Here is a 19319-nt window from a genome sequence, read left to right on the forward strand (position 1 = left end):
AGTGGAAGGAGCGGAAGATGACGAAAGCCTGGGGTAAGTCTTGACCTATTGCTTTCTCCATTCCTCTCTCGCTCAAGGCATAAAACATATGTACTGATTTTATAAATCAGTACATATGTAATTTAAAAACAACCTCATATATACATTATTTGTCAAAGCTGTAAATAAATAATCTTTTACTCCGACCTGAGGACAAGGGTTGAAAAATTGAGTGGTATTAATTGGTATCTCGAGTATCAAACCCCAGATGCTGAGATTAGCTCTGGGACACACGGTTTACAACGGTGAAGTGATTGTGGATTAGGAGCGCCAGTTCTTATAACCATCTCATTTGCATATTTCCACCGAAGTCGCTCGTATCAGTGCCATCTATCGGCTGTTTTTTTAGTTTTTTCCCTGTCTTAAAAAAATTCCTGTGACCCAGCGATGCTAACCCTGCAAACCGTTTTTTATTTCGGTCATTTTTCCGGTTTTTATGAATTTTTAAAGTTTCTACGGATGTTTTGCCCACCCTGTATATGCGTGAAGTTACAGATAATTTGATTAGAGAAATAATTTCTATTTCATTAAATGAAAGGTATTCTTTAAACATTTTTTTTGTAGTCATTGCTTGAATATCCGAAAAAATTTGTATTTTCTGTTTCTGAAGATCGTAAAAAAACGGTAGGTTTCAGATTCCAAATTCTACATTCGATATTCGTACTTCGGTTCCGCGTTCTAGCTTTTTCATAAGTTCAGCTTTCTTACGTTCAAATTTCTCCGTTTGCAGCTTGTATCTGCCACATCACTTGACGATTTCAGCATATTTGGAAATTTACTTAGATAATCACAGACACTTCTGAACAAGTTCTAAAACACCAAGGTACAGTGTGGAGTATTGAAATGAGTTATATTTTCATTTAGTGATTATATGAACTTTGTGATTAGTCAGAAAGCTGAGTTTTTGACTAATCACATTCATTGAGATACACAGTTGTCACCATTGTTTCCCAGAAGCTGGAAAATCGCAGTGGACATTAACAATAAGTGGTAAAAATAGAAATAAACTGTCCGAGGCATTAGGAAAAGCCGAAACAGCATTTTGGCAAGGAAGAAATATCAGAAGTACCCTGTAGGGAAAAAAAATTCAGCCGAAAAGTGTAAGTATTTTATTCACTTAACTAGTTGGAACATTTTGACACACTTGTCATCGCATCCGCTCCTTCACCGATGTTCTTGGTTCTTTGTCTACGTATCGTATTTCGGCATTTCGAAACAACTTATCGAAGTCTTTGATGGACATTCTGATATACCCTTCCGGTGGCACGTGATCAGCTGGAGCGTAGTATGCGTGGAATACCTGCTGTGTTTTAGCAACTCCTTTGTCATCGTTACCACTGCCTGATATGGATTTATGGTACACGAACTTTCCGTCCATGTTGTCATACATTGGAACTCCAAACTTTACATCAGTGGAAGAGCTTGGAGAAACGTTTGAGACATTACTGAATTCTTGATACGAATTCGGCTCACTATACGCCAAATATTCCGGGGGTTCCAGCTGTACAGAGTCACTGCCAGAAGACATTTCTGGGGATGTAGTTCTCAGGCTAGGGTCCGTTGGCAGTTGAATTAAGGCATATTTTTCAGCACAGTTCTCCACCGAGGAGGTGATTGGGTGCATTTCTACGGGAATATTGTTTCGCTGTTGGTATACAGTTCCGTCTTCCTGGATATAAGCTAAATACTCCGGGGTAGACACGTATTGCACATTATCGTGATGATGGGCACCGTGATGCAAGTCATGATTATGACTATCTCTGTTGACAATCATTTCTCGGATAGGAGGGTTGGCATTCGATAAGATGGTCGGACCATCCAATGAAACTGGATTTTGTAACAGATCAGAGGTGGTATATTGAAGTAAAAAATTTTTTTGTTCGTCATACCCTTTTCCGATGCTTTTTGTCTCAGGTTGATCCAAAGCATAAAAAAAAGGTTCAGTAGCTTTGTTGCTTTTCACAATCTGTTCGGGAAACTTTACGTGCTTCGAGGCTGGATATTTTCGGTGTGAGGTTGAATGCACGTTGACAGCGTTCGCGACAATGTTTTTTGTGTTGAACACCACATTTCCATGCAAAGGCACTGATGACGAGGTCTTTACACTGCTCTCTAAAGGTGTGGTGCCCCTTTGATGCTTTTTAAAATCGAGTATTTTGGAATAATGCTTGTCGACATTTTTTATTTGTCTCTGGGGTGATTGGGAATGCTCGTTATTTGCCAGTGGCAAATATCGAGATGGTTTCACTCTATCTAATGGTAAAATCCACGTCTGTTTGTAGGCACGAGTGACCGTGTGATCATTAACACCTGAAATACCGAGACCTGTCGTAAATGCTAGGTGGTGTGCGATCCGCGGCGGTTTAACCAGAGGACTCTTGAACATCTGCATGGGTTTACGGGGTACCTCCACGTAAAGCGGCTTGTATTCTAACTGATGTGGTGGTTTGTGTTGTGAATCGAAAGTATTATAAAATTGTCTTTTTTGCTGGTGAATGTGTGGAGTGCGAGACACAATTGCGTATCCGGTTGGAAACGTGTTCAGCCTATATGACGGTGTATGCTGATCTTGAATCGAGTTACTTCCCACATGCTGCGAGCGGAAGCGGGGGCCAAAATAAAACGGATCCCCGGGAAGTATCGGTTTCCAACCACCATAGAAGATCTTAGGTGGAGTTATGGCGGCTGTGTATATGGCGTTGATGATGGTCCATGGCAGAAGAAAATTCATCTTTGTGACCTACAGGCAGGAAATATAAGAAAAATAATTTTTGTGTAACAGTGATCTACAAACATTGATTAACAATTCGCAATAATCAAATTATATCGTATCTAACAAATTCGCAATAATCTATAATCTATATGTATATAATGACATGTCCTGACTTATTCCTCGCTGATTCATCCCCGCCGAGCCGAAACCGCCAAAGTTATGAATATGAAATTTGGTCAGTAATTCAATTTTATGAGTATCAGACGTGTTTATACAGTTTCAAAGGAACTGAAAAAAAATGAATTATTGAGTGTTGTCGCATGTGAAATCGGATGAATCGATCATGGAAACGAATTAGACCCTTTCTCAAGTGGACACGATTCCCCAGGTCGCCATTTGCTTCTGATTCAGCAAGAATGGGTTAGAATACTAATTCTAACCAGTTAGAATAACTATTCGTTGAATTTTTTCAGAATTTCATTTTCAAATATTTTTTTTACTTATATCTTTGGTGGTTTCTTTAGATTGTTTCGTTTATATACACAATTATTTATTTACAACACATAATATATTTACATCACAGAAACAAATACTGCAAGAGAAAAATATAGAACGTGCGCGGAGACGACAGATACACACGTGTTCATCAGTGAGTGGCCCAGGGCCCAGGCATAACATAAATATCAAATACCTAGACCCAAGGTTTCTAGAATATATAAGGTTAAATACAAATATACAAATACAACGCCACAACAGGCAAATTGCCCAACGAGGTGGCTGCTTAAGAACATCAGGGATCCCCGACGAGCCATTTTTTGGAGGCCCTACCTACCACTGCTACACCACACATGCACACCCCCCCCCCCGCGAAACCCCCCAACGAACCCCTAACGAATCGGTACATGCGGGAATGTGCGTGTACGTGTAGTGCAACCTGACGTAAAGTTTGTTTCTGTGTAATGTTTGTTATGTGTAGTGCGGTCATCTGCCCCCGGTTTTTCTAACTATGAGTGAAGTGTTATGATTGAATGATTTACCGTTGTAGGACTGTTGCTCTCTGTGGCGAGACTTTTTAACGGGGAGATCGGCTCGCATTTGCGCCTTGAAGTTGGGAACCACAGAAAACCAACTTCAGCCGACCACCACTGTGGGGTTCGAACCCGGATCCTCGCATCACGAGTCCGGCACTATAACCACTCGACCACCACAGCGGTTAAGTATTAGCAAGCGCGCGCTTCGGAATGAAACTGGTTTTGACGTCACCCGATTCCTCACATGACCCACTCAAACGGGAGCATAATGTAAAATTGTCGGTTTTTAATGAATTTTTTCGCATAGTCTTTACGCTAAGAATTTCATTATTTTTTTTTGAGCGGATGCCACAGAAACCGCTTATTGTCAAGATATTTTTGTTTAATTTTTAAAAAATTTATTTGATTTTTAATGAATTTTTTTCCCAACTCATGTATGCAATGTTAAGTCAATGGAAGCAGCTTCTCACTTCCACGAGAGGGAAATTCTAGAAACCATGAGAGGGAAATTATCAGGAACGCGTCTTTACGGAGAAAAAAACATACAGGGAAAGAAATTCTCCGCTGTGGTGGTCGAGTGGTTATAGTGACGGACTCGCGATGCGAGGATCCGGGTTCGAACCCCACAGTGGTGGTCGGCTGAAGTTGGTTTTCTGTGGTTCCCAACTTCAAGGCGCAAATGCGAGCCGATCTCCCCGTTAAAAAGTCTCGCCACAGAGAGCAACAGTCCTACAACGATAAATCATTCAATCATAACACTTCACTCATAGTTAGAAAAACTGGTGGCAGATGGCAGCACTACACATAACAAGCATTACAGAAAAACAAAAAAAAAATTTCACGTCAGGTTTCACTACACGTACACGCACATTCCCGCATGCACCGATTCGTTGGGGGTTCCACGGGGTAGGGGGGGAGGTACATGTGTGGTGTAGCAGTAGTAGGTAGGGCCTCCAAAACATGGCTCGGGGATCCATGATGTTCTTAAGTCAGCCACCTCGTTGGGCAATTTGCCTGTTGTGGCGTTGTATTTGTATTTGTAAAAATATTAGATACATTTGCAAGTGTTTAATAATTTTGGTTGAATTAAAAAAAATTTCTTGGTAATAACAGTTATTATTAATTGTTAATTATTAATTATTATTTATTACTAGTTATTTATTATTATTTATTATTATTATCATTATTTTGAACTCGCCCACACCTGAACTTGTTTAAACAGTTATAATGTAGTGAAATTGATTCCCAAACAGGATTCCACGGAACCGTGGGTATGGGTCAATAACAAGAGGAAGGGGTTTTCGTTCGTTTTTTAACTGCATTAAAAAAGGTAATCGCGCTCTTTCCTAGTGTAGTCTTAACGTATGGGCCCACCCGGACACGGCCTGGGGGTCTCACGCAGAGGTGGCCCACATGATAATGAGATATCGTTCGAGATTCAGCATGCAAATTGGTAAGCAATCACGGGGCCACAAGGAGGGGGAAGCAGTCATGTCTGGTGCCCTGGACGCTGAACCAGAAGGGGTGCAAATTTCAACCTTTAACCATAGGGGGAGATTGACTTGGAAGTCTGGGGGGGGCAAGTTCATTATTGCTGGGGGGGGGCACGATGATGATGATGCCAATTCATATATACATTAGATCAGTCAACTCCACCTTTGACGCTGGGGGGGGGGGGGCATTGCTCCCCACGCATCTCCTCCCATGCCTTTAACCTCTCCTTCAATATTAAAAGGAGGCACTAAAATGCGTGCTTGTCCCGACTGACCAATCATCTAGTTGCGGCACTGTGTAACCATTTCTAGCTAGGTAGGGAGGTCTTAAAAAATCAATTTTTCCGGGGACCCCAAGATTGCTCTTAGGACGACTCTGCTCTTCTCGCTGAGTACGGCAGTGCCGCGAGATATGTTAGGGATTATATTGAAGACAGTGAGGGCTGTGATTCCCGAATGGTGAGCCACATCATCTTGAGATGTCATTGCTATTTGTACCGCAAATATTCTGATATTCTGCTGATACTTTTATTGAAAATTGTCTTATTACTACACATAGGCGTACGCAATATTTTCTCAAGGGCTGGGTTTCATTTTTTTTCTGATGGGGGTGGGAGGCCCGTCATTTCAATATTTTCTGGGGGGGGGGGGGACAAAGAACTTATACTCAATATATGTATGCACATATATCGCTTCTGGTGCATTTTTTGAAGAACCCTGCTTTATAATACGTTTGGTTAAACCTAGCGTGCACAACTTCCGGTTCCCCATGGCCGAAATTAGGCAGCTGCAAAACTTGAAATTTTATTGAATCCATTGATGAAAAATACGTCGATTTATTAAAATACACACACATATGGTAGTGAATCTGCAGCACCCCACATCCTTGGATGGGGGCCTTAATTTTTGAAAGGACCCCCAGACTAAGATTTTTATCTGGCTTTCTTGGTTGAAATTCAAGAAATTTTATATTTTTATATATTTATAAACATAAGACCGATAACTAAAGCCCCTACAGCCCGGTCTGCCTTTCCCATAAATTGGCCATGCCACTGTGATGAGCCCTCGGTGCAAGGGACTCACCCTATCAGACTTGAAGCGCCAGTTATCCCGATTCAAAATCTTATTTCACAGTATTAGACATCAGGGTCGCAACTAGATGCTTGGTCAGCCAGGGCAAGCATGCATTTTGGCGCACCCTCATAATGTTGAAGGAGAGATTAAAGAGTGAAATTTGCGCCCCCTCTAGCACAGCGCCCGGGGCACCAGTACCGCCTGCACCCCTTCCCCAGTTGCAGCCCTGTTAGACATTATATTGTTCTACATATTTCTCGTGAACGTGAAGCTTTGTAACCACCTGCACTGCCCATGCGCTAGAACGGCCCTACTTACTGGGGCCTCCTCCTCGGAAATATTTTTTACGGATCCAAATTCGAAGACCCTCCTACGCCCCTAAAAGAAATTTCGGTGGATTTATAGAGCAAAGATTAGTTAACCTCTGGGCCCAACCCCTATCACCAGGACAGCAAAACTGTTCTTGCACCGGGCCGCTGAATGACTAAATCCGGTCCTGCCCCCGGGCCATAGGCACTGGAACCTGGGGTTGAGGCAGTTCGACCCCCTCCCTAATAAATTTTACAAAGGGGCTGAGCACCCTCCCCATAATTAATAAATATACAATGCAACAACCACTGCCCCACCCGCATAAGGGCTAGAGTCCCGTATATATGGGACTACCAGTCCTCCACCCATAGTGGTGGGATGACAAGAGATTCCATACGGCTCGCGAAAAAGTGTTGTTAAGAAAGTACCTAGTGCTTACAACACGATAATTGTATCAGAGAGAGTTTGTGGCCAGCAGCTAAAAAGTACACGCTTGGGTAACACGTATGCAAAATCGAATTATATTATATAATGCACTAATGATTGTGATGCAGTAGTAACTATGCAGAAATTATTCGAGCATCAATTAAACATTTTGAAATTAATTTTATCCCTGTTTTCATTGTCATATGGCCCGCAAACCTAAGAGTTTGAACATCTATGTCGGGGCCCAAATCAGACATGGGGGGTTATCCGTGACCTGGATCAAAGACGTTTTGTTAATCAGTGAACGCATGTTGTTTAAATGTTGGAGCTAGTAGGCAGGGCCGTAAACGGGAGGGGAACGGGTGGGTCTGGTGCTCCGGATCCTGGGCTAAATTTTATCCTCTGACCTTTCTTTCGACATTACAAGGGGACGCCAAAATACTTGCTTGCTCCGACTGACCAAGCATCTATTTGCGGTCCTGTCCCACGGCAAATGCTTCACTTCCCTATGCGGAAATCAGAGCCGCAACCGATACTTGGTCAGCCAAGCAAGTACATATTCTGGCGCTCCCTTGTAATCAGGGTCTCAACTGGGGGGGGAGGGCAGGTGGGTGTCGTGCCCAAGGCATGCCCCCCACAAGGGGTGGGCTGGCAAGGCTCCAGCCCTGGGGCCCCGGGACGATTTTCATTATTTTTTGTTTTTCACGCTATAAATCCATCATAAAAGGGGCTGTGAAAGTCTGGTCGGGGGGCCTGCAAAAGATTCCATCCTAGGGGCCCCACTCCAGGATGTGGGGGCCATGGCCCAGGGCGCTGGACCAGAGGGGGAGCAAATTTTCTTCCCAAACCTGTCCTTCAATATTACAAGGGGGCGCTAAAATGCGCACTTGCCCTGGGAGACCAAGCATCTAGTTGCGGCCCTGCTTGTAATGTTGATTGAAGGAGAGGTGAAAGGGTGAAATTTGCCCCCTCCCCAGACCAAATCCGCCTGCTCTCCCCTAGTTGCGGCTCTGAATGTAAGGCCGAGTTATAAAAAAAAGATGAAAATTTATTTCAATTAATATATTCCCACTGAACGTTGAACATCAAAAGGCCATCATTTATGGGGAAAATATTTTCCCCCATTCTGATAATTCCCTTTCCGTTTCCCTTTTCGATTTTACAAACGTGCATACTTCCCATTGATTTAACATTGCATACATGGGTCGAAAAAAAAATCTGTCAAAAATAAAAAAAACTTTCAAAAAAATAAAAAAAAATATATTTTGATAATTAGCGGTATTTGTGGCATCTACTCTGAAAAAACGATAGCGTTTTGTGAATTAGAACTATGCAAAAAAAATTATCAAAAAACAGTAATTTTATTCAATGTTCCAACGGGAGACGGTCGCGTGAGGAATCGGGTGACGTCACTTGATTTTTCGAAAAGAGTAGCTAGAAAACCGGTTTTACAGCACCCCCTGACCTAGACCCAGACGGCTTTGCCTCACGATTCCTGTGTCGTTGCCACCGGGAGAAATGAAATAATAATTATATCCTGGCGAGACACCACAGTGTCATCATGCGGGGAGCACTACAGTACACCACCCCCCCGTAGTCCGAAGGACGAGGAAAAAAGAGAGGAAAACAATTAAATTTTAAAAGTCACGTGCTTCAATGAACATAGACGGTTTTACCAAATATTTTTGCTGGTCGGTGTCTTTTTAAGGATGCTTTTCGGAATGATGGAGGAAGACTTTGAACGAATGCATGTGTCATTTTGTTGTGCGGCTGAGGCACACTGTTGGTGAGCAGAAAGGCAGGTTTTAACCCACCATCATGCGAGGGGAGTACTCTACATATATTTATAAATTTTCTTTCCTATTCTCAAATCTAGACTATACAGATCTTATATAGCCCTGTCAGAACAGTGGTATGCGCCATTCACAAGGAGTGTATGCAGCATTTGTATGTTATAGAAATAGGCTACTCCATTTTCATCGATTTGATATATTTGGTAGTTTAAATATTTTATTTTAGTTACATCCGCTGGTTCTGACGTTTCCCATTGTAATCCCATTGTTATTTACATATATAGAATGAAACCGGTTGCGGGGAAAAAGTATTATCACTGTAGTGCTCTGTATGCGCGTCTCCCAGTTAAAACCTTGCCGTGACAATAAGGTATAATACAAGATATACAGAAGACTGGATGTTGTGAAGATATTTAGTATTTGAGATGTTCATTTTTTAAGGAAGGAAAAAACTCATCTCTGCCTCTACCGGGAGTCGAACCCGAGTCCCTCGATTGCCGGACGAGTGCTCTGACCACTAAGCTACAGAGGAGATAGAGATTTCCCTTCGCTAGAGCGTATATATGCCGAACGAAACCGGTGGCTCGTCGTCCATGAGCTATTAGCTGATCGGTTTCACCGTCCATTGCACGGTTCCGTTCGACATATATACGCTCTAGCGAAGGGAAATCTCTATCTCCTCTGTAGCTTAGTGGTCAGAGCACTCGTCCGGCAATCGTCCGGTAGGATCGTCGTCTTTGGTGTACGTTCTTATTGTATTTTTTCTTTATTAATAAATTACTGTCAGATAAAAAACCGTCTAATAAAAAACCGTCTTTTCGGCAGAAGAGTCTCAAGACGTTCAAATTTTCCATGTCATTTCTGGGCGAGAGCGTTTCTAGACGCTCGTGAAAGCCTCTTCCTTCCCCCCAAAACCCTTTGTGCCTTGAGTGACAAGCTGTAAGGCTGGGACCTGACTACGGCGCGGTTGCACGCGGTTGAGGTTGGGGGGGGGGGGAAGGCATCATCTATAGTTTTATTCTGTCAACGCACAGATACAACTGCAACCGCGGTTTTTTCAACCGAGAAAATCCACATTTTTTGGGACGGTTGGGGTAACCGGAAAACTGCCATCATGTATTGCAAAGGCTTGAGCTCCCTGATGACGGTTCGGCTGGACCTGCGGTTGCTCTCTTCCATTGTCTATTAAGTGGTTTGACAAGGAGGGTGATGGGATTTCGGATGCACTGGACAAAGGAATTGCTCTCCTTCTCAGGCTGCCATAAAAAAATGAGAGGAGAAGACAAATTCGAGGAACTGTATGGTGAAGTTCCATGCGACGGAAACTAATTCTTTGTTTGGTGCTTTTGCACCAAACAAAGAATTAATAACAATAAAATAAACCAATGAAGATAACAATAAAAAAAACCAATGAAGAAAAAATTAAATTTTTCTAACTAGTGAAATTTTTTTGCTTTCCTACATGAGCATACGTTGAAACTCGGTTATAATGACATTCATAAACTAACGTGATTACGGTAAAACCGAGATGTATATTTTAGAACACTTGAATGAAATGCATTGGATCCCAATTATAACGTTTTAGCAAAAAACCAATTAGTTACCTCATCCAAAAGAGTACAAATTACCACGGGGCCCAACCATTTATAATAAATTCATAAAAAATTAGAAGTAAAAATAATCAGACATCTGAAGGAATATATTTTTATATTTGCAAATTCTCCATATCAAACTTTTGAAACATTTATTAAAAGCCTAAGTATGAACCGGGGAGGAAATATGTCCCTAAGAGCTGCATTGTGTGTTTTGCTTTCATTATTCTGTCTTTATGGTATTTATTTTTGTATCGTATATGAATGTGGCTGTCTATCTGTTGTTTTTGCAATGAAAAAAAACCATCTAGGCCAGCGGTTCTCAACCGGTGCTCCGTGTGAACTCCCAAGGGCTCCGCGGCCCTCGAGGAAAATAAAAAAAGAACCAGTAAATTTGAAACTAGGGAGAGCGGGTCCACTGTATCGAGTGCTGAACTAGGGGGGCGCCGAATTGCCCCTTTAACACCACTCCTTCTAACCTTCCCTTATACGGGGACGCCAAAAGCTTGCTAGCTCCAGTTAAAAAAGTATCCAGCTGCGGCCCTGTATGTACCTTAAACCTTGCAACATACATACTGATGAACAGGGCCACAACGACATGCGTGGTCAGCCGGGGCAAGCACGCATTTTGGCGCCCCCTTTTAATAGAGATGAAGGGTTAACATTTGCGCTCCTGTCTGGCTCGGAGTTCGGGGGCATCAGTCAGCGCCGTCTTAACGCATAGGCCCACCCGAGCACGGCCCGGGTGCCTCAAGAGAAGAGGGGCCTCCCAAAAATGAGATACGATTGAAATTTTCAAGGATTTACTATGTAAGGCCTCCTAAAAACCACTTTGCCCGGGGCGGGCCCATAATACTCTTAAGACGACCCTGGCACCAGTCCCACCTGCTCCTCTCTAGTTGTGACCCTGATGTCGTAAGTACAGGGTGTTAAGAGGGCCTGGGTAGCAAGTTCAGAGGGGTGGAAAATTTGAGTAATTCGTGGTCAAGAACTTTAAATTATAACGTGAATGGGGGCAGAGCAATTCGAATAGCCAGCACGTGGCGAAGCCATGAATCTGTGTCTGGAAACGGATTTAGTGTGAAGCATGTAAATAATTTCGTATAAGGACATTACGTTCCCTTCCTGTCATCGCATCATTAACTGATCGGGAGAAATGATAAACGAAGTTTTTATGACGTTTTTCGTTACCACGGTTCTTCGTGTTCATCACAACGAATTTACTAATCCTCCGTTGATGGATGTTCTTAGTATTATTATATAGCGTTATACTGTATCATGTGTGATTGAATAAATTAAAAAAAAATTACATTAAACGAAAATATCATATGTTCCAGTGGTGGCCAATTTTTTTGTGAGCTAATGGCCCTTTGTACCGTATTTCCTTCTCGTGCTGCCCCCCCCCCCCATCTTTCCCCAGGACCTTCTACCCCGGGTGGGGGGGGGGGCACTGCACTGTTTCACTTGTTAGTCGAAAATTGAACTGCAGCTTAATCCCATTATAGCAAACTTCCAAGAGACCGGAGAAATCACTTCGTTACAAGGAAATTTCCTTGTAAAGGAATTCCAGGTTGTTGCCGTTGTGCCTATGTAAACTGTTGTGGGAGGTTAGAAAAGTTTTCGTTAGAACGATATTTTCACTGTAACGGCGGTATTCGTTAAAACGGGGTTAGACTGTATTTGTCTAACCCCGACATTTGGGGAGATTTATTTGACATAAATCTCCCCATGGTCTCATTGAGATATCCTGAAAATTTCTATGTACTCGGTTAAGCAGTTTTTGAGGAAAAACTACTCGAAGTACGAGAATTTAAACTGTAATCACCCATTATGTAATTATTTACACTCTAAACCAGAGGTCCTCAACCTTTTTCTAGTTGTGAGCACTGGCTGTACCCATCATCGAAAGGAGAGCACCCTTACAAGTTTGATCATACGTATGCATGAAAAATTAGGATTATAAGGGGACGTCGCGTTGAAGGTGCGTCTCTTTTCCGTGAGGTGGCGGAATATCCCCAAGCTCTTGATATTGGAGGGGGTGTCCAATTTATACACGAAACTACGGAACTTAAAGAAGAAGCCTTTATTTTGAAGCACACTCAAAACAGACAACCATACAGAACGGAAGCCACATTCCAACTCACGTTCTCTTCTCTTGGAAGATAGATTTTCTCTTCTCAACTTCTTTTAACAACGTATAAACAAACAAAACGCATTAGGTGCTGTAAGGCCACAGAGAGTTAGTAAAAATATCCATACTGGGGAAAATAGATTCGTTACAATCTCCCCCTCTGGCTCCGACGACGTCTCGGCGAGGAGCCAGTAAGAGCCATCTTTCCTTTGGGAGTAGTTCCTGACGAACAGAACGGGAAGCTCCGGGCAACTGGTGACACTCTTGTGTCAGGTCGAAGTTCAGTTTTCGAGTCACACCGGTTCTGGGGACGTCGACTAGGGTTCGGATGCACTTTTGAAGAATGCCGCTCTCTTGGGGTCCGGGAAACCGCAGTTGGGGTTTCAGCATCTCGTAATGGAATCAACTCCCTTTGGAATCGGTACTGGTTTACGGGATTCAAGACGAGTTCTTGTTTCCTCCCGTTAAGGAAATCTTCAGATTCCTGAGTAGGCTCAACGTTTTCAATGATCTTATCCAAAACATCATTCCCACTTTGGGACTCGCGGAGAGTCCGTGAACTCTTCTCCACTACAACGAAGTTGAACAGCTCACACTGCTTGGCTCCTTTACCAATTGGACTGGATAGCTTATCAGTGTGGCTGCCTGGACAGTTACGGGCAATGTGACCACGATTTTTACACTGATAACACACTATCGGATCCCAACATCTTCGGGCAACGTGTCCACGTCGACCGCAGTTATAGCAAGCATGCCTTCCTCGCAAGGTCGAGCGAGAATTTGAAACACGACACTTTTCGTAGCCTTCTCCAGGGCCACCTTTACAGCGGTATACCCTGTCATTACCACTCTTGTTGATCTGGTGCTTGAAGAAAGGTCTTCCTCCCCCTAACTTGGAAATCTATGGGATTCTTCTGAGAAGGAATAAAGTTCTCGCTGCTCGATGAAAGGTATCGGGCCTCCCCCTGGCTTGAAGCATCGCTTGAACTCCGCCGGGGATGAATCAAGTTCTCGTTGCTGAGAAGTAAGGTGGGTACCTTTATCTTCACGAAGTCGACGCGATTGTGACTCGGCAGGTAGTTCCAGGAGGGCACTGCTTTCAGATGGGCCTTCGACGAACGGATGTCGCTTCTCAGGAGCTTCAGAGAAGTACCACTTTCCTTGCTGAACATCCAGGACGATTCCAGCATCACTGAGAAAGTCGGTACCGAGAAGGGTTCGGTTTTCTCTGGCCTGTGGTAGCACCATCATCTCGGTGGGAATCACTTTACCTTGGACGTTAATGTCCACAGTCGTAGTTAGGACTTCGGCTCTACGAGCATATCCATCGGCTAGTCTCATAACGATAGTCTTGCGGGAAAAGGACAAACCATGTTTTTGTAGGAGATGATATAGCTTCTTCCCTGCCACCGAATGTGTGGCACCGGTGTCAGCACACACGGCTCCACGCTTATGACAGATCATGACTTCGATAGCATTTTTTTGACGTCTCTCAGTTGAGAAACTGTAAAAGTCCAACTCGTCGACACTAACTTCTGGGGTGTTCGTGGCAGGATTGCACGTTCGACATCGGGACTTGACGACACCAGGTTCTCCGCACCCGTAACATCTTAGGATATGACTGCTACTGTCATCTTTCGATTCCGTATTAGGATGGGATGATAAACTGTATAACTCCAAAGCGTTGACACTGGGTCCTGGTCTATCCGTTGGAGGATTACACGTTCGGCATCGGGACTTGGTAACACCAGGTTCCCCACAACCATAACATCTTAAGACAGGATGACGTCCTGCATCTTCCGATTCCGGATTCGCACGTTGATTAGAATGAAAGTCTCTTTGTCGCACTGGGGACCTAAGGGGTTCATGTTGCTTTGACTGCAACTTCTTCCTCTCACATGGGATCTCGCTCTTTTTGTTTCGAAGGTTATCATAAGCATCAATCTTCTCCACGATTTCATCAGGGGTAGTCCACTCACTCCAAACATGTTCTTTTACTTCGGGTGGAATCCTCTTCTTCATCTGATCCGAAATCATCAGATCTTTCAGCTCGTCAAAGTTGCTAATGTTCAGTTCGGACAGCCAGCCTTCGAAACAACTTTGGATCTCAAAGTGATAGTCCTTCCAGGTACTTCCAGGTGATTTTCTGTGCGTAGAGAAGAGCTGCCGGAACCTTTCTGCACTCAGCTTGAAACGGCGTAAGAGAACCTCCCGGATGTGGTCGTAATCATGGGCCTTATCTTCAGGTTCTCGAGCAATGAGCTTAGCAACTTCATTCGGCAAAACTCCCAGCAGATACGCAACCCAGTTCACCTTCTCCACTTTCAAGAATTTTAGCTGTCTTTCAAACAACTTTAGGAATAGCGACATATCATCTTCACTAGGATTGAAATTCGGGATCAACCTCTTCACGTCGAACTTGGGCTGATCGATGAGAGCGACGGATGGCTCTTCTGCCGGTTGCGAGAGTCGTTGAAACTCAAGCTGCAACCGCATCTTTTCAAGTTCAAACGAACGTTCTCGTTCCTTTTCTTCGGCGATCCTAGATTGTTCTTTTTCTCTTTCCTCAACTATTCTAGCTCGTTCTTCTTCTCTTTCCTCAACTATTCTAGCTCGTTCTTCTTCTCTTTCCTCAACTATTCTAGCTCGTTCTTCTTCTCTTTCCTCAACTATTCTAGCTCGTTCTTCTTCTCCCTCTCTTTCTCCGATAATAGTAGCCAGCAGGGCTTTCACGAATTCTTCCTCATAACCGGAGGACTTTGTTATTATATGCTTGAGATCTACTACACGCGAATCATTCGGAACTTCCTCTCCTAATTCTAGAGCGAGTAGGATCAAATCACGTTTCTTACCTTTGGCCAAGTACGCCATTTCGATTTTAGGAGCTATCAGGAACCTCACAGTTGAGATCGAATGTCCGTTTCGTACTGCCTTGAGTTCGAGCCACGACGTTGGGCGCCACTTTTATAAGGGGACGTCGCGTTGAAGGTGCGTCTCTTTTCCGTGAGGTGGCGGAATATCCCCAAGCTCTTGATATTGGAGGGGGTGTCCAATTTATACACGAAACTACGGAACTTAAAGAAGAAGCCTTTATTTTGAAGCACACTCAAAACAGACAACCATACAGAACGGAAGCCACATTCCAACTCACGTTCTCTTCTCTTGGAAGATAGATTTTCTCTTCTCAACTTCTTTTAACAACGTATAAACAAACAAAACGCATTAGGTGCTGTAAAGCCACAGAGAGTTAGTAAAAATATCCATACTGGGAAAATAGATTCGTTACAGGATGATTTTAATCCTCGAATGAAATTTGAACGAGGTAATTTGATTGAAACGTCGATCGAATTCTAGCAAGCAATTATTGGGCAAGAGCTTCGAGAACTCCAGTTGCTTCAGGTAGCACCGTGGTGCTCGCGAGCAACAGGTTGAAGATGCCTGCTCTAAACCATTATACTACATCTGGTCATGTAGGCCCTATGTGAACAAGAAGCCCAGGGTCACGCGAATATGGGTGGCTTTAAGATGGCCTTGAATTAATTTCAAACGGCAAATATTGTTACAGAAAATTAAATTCCATTACATGAATGTTTTTATTAGTATATACAGTAAAACCCCTCCTTCTTGTGAACACGGACAGGACAAAAAAATTAAATCCATGTAAAATGGGTGACCGTTAAAAAGAGGTTTGAAATTCATACTTTTATATATTATACAACTGTAAATTATTATTTGTCCATAAAAGAGGGAGTATCCGTTAAGAGGGGGTTTTACTGCAATGCAGCTTATGAGCACGAATTCGCATGCTAACTGGAGCCAACTTCAGCTTGGCGAAAATAATTTAGTCAATCCCGAGATGTCACGTGACATTAAAAAATAAAAAAAACCCCGGTTGCTAACAGCAGTGTGTGTTTCACGCAAAATTCCACGGTTGCTGATAAGATCAACCGCGCCAGCCGAACCGTACTGTGCCGGCAGCCTAACTCTCCTTCTTATTCAGGTGTCCCTTTGGGGCTACTTCACAAGAGCAGAAATTTATACACTAGGAAAGAGAGCGTATGTTATTCAAGTTCGCGTTCAAGTACCGCAGACGACAGGCTATAGACATACCCAAGTCATAAATACAATAATACAATGGCTTCGGTAGAATGCTGCATACTTCGGCATCGTTCACAAGATGCCCAGTTCTGTTAATTGACAACTACAATGTGGTAGCTGTGTTAGAACAGCTCTATGTGACGTCATAGCATCTTGTGACGGCACGAATATGCAGAAAAGGTCGATTTTACAATTAAATGAGAACTAATGAATTGAAATTGATTTATTATGTCAGATAATTAATAATAATTTATATTTATTATAAATGTTATTATTAACAATTGTAATTAATAATTTATACTACAATAATAAGAAATACAAATTAATATAATAAAACTAAGTAATATTATTATAATAATTATTATTTTGATGTATATAACCTATGTTATTTTTATAGTCAGTAATTATAAGTTATTATAGTTATTAATTACTTGATTGGACTGTCGGTACATTCCTTTCGTCGGGTTTTATCCTTACTGAATTACAGATCTCTTGGTGCTGTTGGAACAACGTCAATAGTTACCCAGGGCGACCGAGCGTAGCGGGGGCGAGCGGGAAGCGGATATATCCGCGGCGCAAGCGAAGCGCGTTACTTGTTGGTAGATTTTCTTGCTTGATTGGTTCAAGCAAGATGGTCATTCATGGTCATTCTTGATAATATGACCATGATACCTGTAGAAAACCCCTGTAGCAAGAAAATCTACCTACAAGTAATGCGGCGACCCGCCCTTCGGGCGTGGGGGTCGCGGGGCACAGCTCCCTCGCTACGCTCGGTCGCCCTGGGTAACTATTGACTTTGTTCCAACAGCACCAAGAGATCTGTAATCCAATAAGGATAAAATCAGACGAAAGGAGAAAATAATCTTTATAATCAGTATAATGACCTTTATACTGTTTTTTTACAATATTTATTTCATTAAATAATAATTAATATTATTATGTAATAAATTAATGTTATTCATAATAATCAAGTGACGTCACAGTCTGGCCAATCGCTGTCGTGGTTATAAATACCATCAAATACAGCGAAATTCAAGTATTTGATTCGTCAAAGCCGCACAGGTGGTCAAGGGCGTCCGAATTCCAGATGTCAACAAAAAAACAAACATGGCGCCCCGGTGGAAGAATATATAGCTAGATTAAAACGCTCATATTACCTTTAGTTTAAATTCATCGCTTCAATAAAAGATTATTTATCATAAAATTGATGAAAGGTAATTATATATAACAATTAAAGTTAGTTTCAGTGTGTGGCATGATCAAAAATTAATAATTTAGGGAATATCATGGCTCCACGTCTTATTAGGGTTACCATAGCTATAATTCTTGAGGAATTAGGGGTAATATGAAACTCGCCAAACTTCTTACAGAGATTTCGCCAAGTTGGCACGAAACCCGATTACGGAAATATAGCCCCAAGAAACACAAGATTAGAACACAAATTACACACAATTCCCTTCCAGGGGAAATAATTATTTCAAGTAGCCTTCCATATGCAGGGTTTCTTCATTTTTTTCTAGTTTTCCTTTTTGTCATTCAGATATGATCGACAAAATCGTTTTATACTGTCATGATCCTACGACAATAATATATGTTAAAGACAACTAAATTATGTGGGGAGGGGGGGGGGGCAGAAATCTAAATTCGGCAAATAATACGATCAATGTCGTGCTTTAAAATTTTTTTCATCCGACACTAGAGTCAAGACTATTTTTGCATTGTAAAATTTTAAATTTGACTGCTCCATCTTCATTCATGTACTGTACATATAAATATATTCACGCAAAGAACAATATCAGAAATTCCGAAAAAAAGAAAAATGTGTACAAAGAAAAAAGGAGAAAAATAGAAGGCATACAGCATAAAAATAAGTACAATCAGGCCCGGACTTAAGCAGGTGCGAAAGGTGCAGTTGCACCGGGCCGCAAAATTTATGGGAAAATTATGCAAAATTTTCCTGAAAGAAAAGAAACCCTTTCTTTTAAAGGAACCCTTTTCTTCTGAAATGGGAAACATTTGTGAAAAATTTAATTTTTTCCTCTGAAACTTACATTTGGTGGAAAAAGAAGCAGCTTTCAGTTCAACCCCAATAACATTTGATGTTATGGCGCTGATGGTCATTTCAATTAGTGGAGGAATTCCGATGTGCATATGCGTAAACCTGTATTGGGATCAAACCTCTTCCCCCCTAATATTTGTAATACTAATGGAAACATTGGGTTTTATAGCCCCCTTCCTCGCCAATATTTTTTGAGCCCTTCCACTATTTCCAATGAGGGCCGCAACCAGATGTTTGGCCAGCTGTAGGAAAGCACGCATTTTGGCTATCCTCTCTAATATTGAAGAAGAGGCTAAAGGATGAAATTTGTGGTCTCTCAGGTCTGGCACCCGGGACATCAGAACCGCCTACTCTCTTCCCCCCGCCCCAGTTGCGGCCCTGTTTCCAGTATACAATAAAAAGGAATATAATCAGAGGTGGATTATATTCTTTTATCGGCGGGCGTACTGGACACGCGCCCGTTGTCCCGACTTCTAAAGGACCATATAAGTTACGATTAAATAAAAAACCTAATCTTCATACTTTTTTCTCATTTAAGAGGCCCATTATTTTCTTTTGCTC

The 19319-nt window shown here is 42.3% G+C and overlaps 1 protein-coding gene across 1 annotated transcript in view; it reads right to left on the reverse strand.

Annotated features, from left to right (window-relative positions):
• Positions 1-1133: 1133 nt before the first annotated feature.
• Positions 1134-19319, reverse strand: part of LOC149067019 (uncharacterized) — a 130722-nt gene continuing 112536 nt past the window's right edge. The window contains exon 2 of the mRNA XM_089252974.1: positions 1134-2779. Within this exon, the coding sequence (XP_089109100.1) occupies positions 1187-2770 (1584 nt within the window). The 5' untranslated portion in view covers positions 2771-2779 and the 3' untranslated portion in view covers positions 1134-1186. The remainder of the gene's footprint in view (positions 2780-19319) is intronic.

This window comes from Pholcus phalangioides, unplaced genomic scaffold, assembly GCF_987345545.1.
Source record: "Pholcus phalangioides strain wild (caught in Gottingen) unplaced genomic scaffold, Ppha-v1.0 ptg000031l_1, whole genome shotgun sequence".
NCBI lineage: Eukaryota > Metazoa > Arthropoda > Arachnida > Araneae > Pholcidae > Pholcus > Pholcus phalangioides.